General features: G+C 36.2%; 1 protein-coding gene across 1 annotated transcript in view; it reads left to right on the forward strand.

The window, feature by feature from the left end:
• Nucleotides 1–5,477, forward strand: part of LOC103696581 (protein CTR9 homolog) — a 47,785-nt gene extending 42,308 nt beyond the window's left edge. Inside the window, exons 23-24 of the mRNA XM_008778253.3 lie at nt 993–1,286; nt 4,706–5,477. Of these exons, the coding sequence (XP_008776475.1) occupies nt 993–1,286; nt 4,706–4,897 (486 nt within the window). The 3' untranslated portion in view covers nt 4,898–5,477. The remainder of the gene's footprint in view (nt 1–992; nt 1,287–4,705) is intronic.
• The last annotated feature ends 523 nt before the right edge of the window (nt 5,478–6,000 follow it).

Raw genomic sequence — 6,000 nt, forward strand, 5'->3', positions numbered from 1 at the left:
GATACCGGCTCGAGGCATACCGATGGAGAGGGGCAGGGAGATGGAGGAGAGGGGGCGGAGAGAGAGCAGAGGGCTTCCTAGAATAGAGAGGGGGCGGAGAGAGAGAGAGGTGAGCATGATAGAGAGAGGAGAGAGGGAGGCGAGTAGGAGAGAGTAGAGGGCTTGTCATTGTTGGCAAGTGGTTGGCAAGTGATAGAGTGGAGAGTGCGAGAGAGAGACAGAGGGACATGTCATCGTTGGCATTGCGACGATGATGAAACACTACCCCAAGCATGAGAGGCGACTCGACACTAGGAGGTGAGCAAGGGTTGGGCAGAGTTGTAGAGAGATATATAAAGCCTAAACCATTCTTAACCGAGCAATTTTGCCTAGTTTGGCCCGGTTCAAGGCCCAAATTGAATTCGAACGGCAACTGACTAGTCTGGGTCGGTATGCCATGAGCCGGATGGTACGGGATGGTTCGGCCATCCTTGGTATAGACTAAAATGGTAGGGTAGTTTGCTCTATTGAGGGACCTACTTATTCCTGCATAGATTTCAGGATAGCTCCTTGTTGCTGACTGGAAATTTGTAGTTGGTTTTGAGTTTTTAGTAGGTGCAAGTGTTGGTCCACGATGGACATTTGGGGAGTTTATTTGGCATTGCAACACTTCCATGTCCTTTGGAATATAATGCTGCAATACTTTCGAATCCTCTCAACTCCTATAATATCTAATTTTTAAATAAACTAAGAAATAGTGAAGTCTTAGCATTTGACATAATGCATCTTAAATATGTTTTGCCCCGTTTCTGATCAAAACAATACAATTTAATTTCTTTGTTTTGAAAGACTTCGAAATATGATGGACAAGTCTTTTAGTTGTCATTCAATATGTTATAGGACTCTGAATGATTGAGTCATGCATGCTTCTTTTTTGAGTGCTTAGATTTGATATAGTTATATCATAAACTCTGTAAATAAATTGTTTATTGATTCGGTTTTTTCTACGTTAGGAGCAATGGAAAAACTCCAGCAACATTGCTAGCAGTAAGCGGAAAGAGAGATCCCATGGCGAACAAGATGAAGAGGGTGGACATGGTGAGAGGAGGAGGAGGAAAGGTGGTAAGAGGAGAAAGAAGGATAAGAAGACCAAGACACACTATGAAGAGGAAGAAGCTGACATGGAGGATGAGCCTGAAGAAGTGGATGAAGATGCAAACATGAATGATCAAGAAGATGCAACAGAAAAGGCGCAGGATCATCTTCTTGCTGCTGGTCTTGAAGATTCTGACGCTGAAGATGACATGGTTAGAACACTTGTGGGACCAAAATTTCCTCTTTCTAGTTTCTATTTGACTCTATTGATCCTGTGTTCATTTCAAATTCTTGTTTTAAATCTTGGAAAATAACTCACTAAACATGCCTATTTACTTCTAATACAATTTGTCTTGAAGTTCTATGTCTGAAAGTACCTTTACAATTGTCTCTTTAACTAACTTCCACACACAGTATACTGCACTGGGAAAATCCGTGATCATGCGATCCAGGACACTTGGATGTGGCATATGAATAGGTGAACCTAAAGAGTTAGGAAAACAAGGGTTCATTTCAAGAAATCACCTTGCTTTTTTACAGAAAACAGGCTAGAAAGAAATGTTTTTCCATGATAATGTAATTGTGAGGGTCAAAAGAATTATGTTTTAGTCTTCTAGAGGATGTAGGGATCATAACTGCGATTTTCTAAAGGTAAATCACTGGTGATCTGTTCGTAGTGGTCTTGCAAGGGACACCAAGTTGCAGAATTACACTGATGCAAAAAAACTTAGATAAAAAATAAAGGTTTAGGAGAGTGAAAACAGAGATAATAAAAGATAACGGGAGGAGAGGGGCAGGGGGAACTGGCCAACAGAAATCCTTTTATTCTCAAAATAAACTACATATAGTGCCCCCTGGGGCTGGCCTTTTATTCCTTTCTTATGACTTGTTTAAAGGTAATCTAGGACTCTTAATAATCGGGTAATCAATCTCCAAATGGATGGCCAAATTTTTTCATAAATGATAACAAATTATCATAGAAAATTTGTATCAAACGAGATCTAAAATTTCTCAATACCAAATCCTAATAGCTTAAAGACTTTCAGAAGCCAATGGTTACCTAAAATAGAGCCTTTATCTATCAATCCTACTTAATATAAGACTTTGACTAACAATAAGAAAATATCTGAATAAAAGTTTCATGAAATTCAATAATATCTCAGTTATATCTGAAGTAATAAAAGTTTCTTCTTCATCCGCTTTAGCAATGTGGATGTTGTTCGAGATCTTTTTGATTAGTTTTATTTTCATGCTTCTCAATTGGTTCTTCAAAGTTTGTAGATCGAGACCAGTATAGTCATGTTCCACTCCATCGATTGTTGGATGACTCTGATCATAGGATTTTTCAACTCTAGAGGAAATTGATCTTGAAACCTAAGCATTATTTCGATTATTGACTTTTAAAGTGACCTAATCTTTTGATGCATGCCCATGTGAATTTTTGTTGTTCTTGGAAGATTTTCAGTGGTAAAATCTTTGCATAATAAATCCTCAGTCTTGGGCCTTGTGCATGTTTAATCATCAATGATGGATTCATCATGTGAATAATATCTGTTGGTAGATCTTCAGTGGACAAATCTTCAGTTGTAGTATTCTTGTTGGACGGATTGTCATGTCCATCAACGGATTGTCCAGTTCCTATTGTTTTAGTGATTGCTTGCAAATGCTTCTACGATTGATGCCAAATCATTCTTGAGAGATGTCATATCATCATGCAGCTGCCCTAAGGCTTTCAGTTTAACGTGTTGATGAAAATGTCAACTGGAATCTTAGCTTGATATTTGATATCATTATGAAAAGATAAGGAGACAAATGACTGAATAGAAAGATCAAGGAGAAGGATAGAAGAAGAAGGTTGGATCCTTTATGTCATACTAAATTTGATCTAGACCAGTTGACAATAGCTTATTTTTTCATAGATGGATCTAAAGGTTAAGAAAAAAGGGGTTTGGGTGAAAAATCAACATTTTTTCATGTCATAGAAAAGAAGGTAGAAAAGTTACATTTTTTACAATCATGAAAGCTATTAGTGTGCATGGAATTCAGTTTATTGAAGCTTTAGAGGAGGTATGAGTCCTAGAAACAAGTTTCTTAGGTACTGGTGCTTCATAGTGGTTCTATAACAGAAGTTCAGATTGCAAAAATTACAGTTATTGGGAAACTAAGAGAAAGTTGGCGTTTAAAAAGCTGTAAATGGGGATGCTTGTACTGTAGTAAAAAATGACAATTTCGAAATTGGAGAATATTCCCTCTAGATCTTGTTTGTCTTTTTTTTAATGTACGGAAAATGCATGTTTATTTTCTCAGAATACCTAGATAATCCTGGTAGTAAACAAATAAGGAAAAAAAGAAATCCTGGCCATTAAATACATAGAAAATTAAATTATCCAGTTGGAAACAAATAAAGAAACAATTTCAATTCTAATGTGAACAAATAAGGTAAATATCCTGATTCCAAGATTTCCTTTTCCATATGGATACGATTATATCAAAAAGATATGAGATTAGACAAATAAGGGAAAAAGTTAAAAAGTAACAGCAGCAAACAAACAAGAAAAAGATGACCATATAAAAAATATGAGTAAATAAATACAAGAAAAAATTAAAAATACCAGCTCTTAGATCAGTCTTTTAGATCATTGATGTGTAGCCACTAAAATTTAGAAAACAAATTTAATAATATTGGTAGCCTATTTGTTCACAAAAAACAAATTGGGGAAATATCGTGATTCGAAGATTTCCTTATCTAGATGGTTATGATCATACCAAAAATATATGAGATTAGACAAATAAGAAAAAAGAAAGTGCTGGCAGAGCAAACAAATAAGAAAAAAGATGGTCATATCAAAAATATATGAGCGAATAAATATAAGAAAATAAAAAATCCCACCTCTTAGATCAGTCTCTCATATCCTTGACGTGTAGACACTAAAATTTAGAAAACAAATTTAATAATATTGGTAGCCTGTTAGTTCATGAAACATGTGCCACTCATCGGGACAATATTATTTCAAATTTAGTGCCATATATTCGGGAGGTAGTGGTGTTACTAGGTAGTATCTAGATATTAGCCTCAAATACAATCCATTTTACACAATAAAATTTTTCATATGAATTCTATCATTTTTCTAATTTGTATAATATAATTTAAATTTTATTTTCTGGAGGGTGGGGGGGAGGGAAGAGAGAAGCTAAAGCTGGCTAATACAAATCTTTTCATCCTCAAAACACTGAAGTGACCTTGCATAAGGCCCTTTTATAGCTCTTAAACTATCTTTCTTATACGTAACTTAAAACTCTTAATAAGGCCCAAGGTCTTCGCTGCAAAATCCGATTTGCCACAGGACCTATATGAAAAGACATCTAAATCTACTCAAAATCAAATGCCAATGACCTATAGATTTTCCTATACCTAAAATAGGACCTTTGCAAGCCAGTGCTACTAGATATAGGAGTCTATAATCAACTATAGAAATTTCCTAATAGAAGATCCAAAACTACTTCAAAATCAAAAGTTAATTTATTTCTTCACCATCATCAAGCTAAACATCAGCTAGTTTGACAAAATGGTAGTGTTTGATCTTGCTGTAACAGCTAACAAATTCTTGTTTTTTCTCACTGATTTATTCAGGGTGAACCATCATCAACAATAAATCGGAAGAGACGGGCCTGGTCAGAATCGGATGATGATGACGAGCCACTAGAGAAACTTCCTGAGTCCAGCCCAAGTGGATATAAAGAGAATTCAGCTGAAAGTGATGAGGAAATGAGAGGAATCAAGGTGAGACACAATTCTATTGATGAGGAGGAAGATGATGAGTAAGCGTTGGTGACTGTAAAACTTGTGACAAGATTGCAAGCACTGATGCACACAAATGTTGCTTTTGAAATTAATTTTGCATAGAGATTGAAAAATTTTCAAACTAGGTACAAGTTTTCTGATAAATTATGTAAAAAAGTTGAATCCCATCCTAGTTTCTGTTGTCGATTTTCTGGAAGGGGAAAAGCTAAGTACTCCGCTTTGAGTAGGTCGCCAAGCTACTTACTGGGATTCCATCAGTCAGTTTTAGCATATTTTCTGTGTTGGCAATTTTCTGGCTGTGCTTGCACACTCCGGGGGGCTTTTCTTTGGTTATAGGTCTGGTTATGACCATGGTCACCACAAAATTCATTAAGAAAATGTAAAAGACTGGAGTAGATCAGTTCTTTCCTGTTGTAGCAGTGTATAACCAAAAACTATCTATTGTCATCCTTTGATGCGGCCAGATATCTTGTTTTTCTAATCATGCCATGCTGGTGTTCATCCACAATATGCTAGTGTCATCTTGGAGTTTCTCATCCTGTAACAAAACCCTCAACTAAGCAAATTATTCATAGGAATTCTGATTCCTTTTCTTTTTTAAGGTTTTGTCTGATAGTTGTATTTTCTGTGATTAAAACTTCAAAAAGTAGTTCGATCTTTGATGAGAGTAGTCTTGGTTATGATATCTTGGTGGATCAATATCTTATTCATACATATTACATATATTGGATGATATGTGGTGAAACAATGATAAAAGGCTTGGATATCACCAAGCAATGTGCAGGCGATTTTTTTTTTCTGCACTTATCAAGTTAAACAGAAGTTCTGCGCGGTACTCTTGCAGAATGATGACTGAATCATCTCAGGGCACTGGAGAACTGCAGCTGATATGTTGAAATAGAAGGCTTCCTGCACTGCATAGGGGCTATCTCTGCTGATGATAAGCTCGACATACTGGTTCTAATTCTCAGCAATTTATGCAGGGTGATAGGTCATTGGTTGATGCTTCCGTAGGATGTTTCTTTCGGGCTACACTGATGTAACGGATGTAATTTAATATTATGCTTGTTTTATTTTCGTGTATAAAAAAGAAGCATTTGCACGATCTCTCTCCCTGGGAAGTG

This window comes from Phoenix dactylifera, chromosome 5 (assembly GCF_009389715.1).
Source record: "Phoenix dactylifera cultivar Barhee BC4 chromosome 5, palm_55x_up_171113_PBpolish2nd_filt_p, whole genome shotgun sequence".
NCBI classification, from domain to species: Eukaryota; Viridiplantae; Streptophyta; class Magnoliopsida; order Arecales; family Arecaceae; genus Phoenix; species Phoenix dactylifera.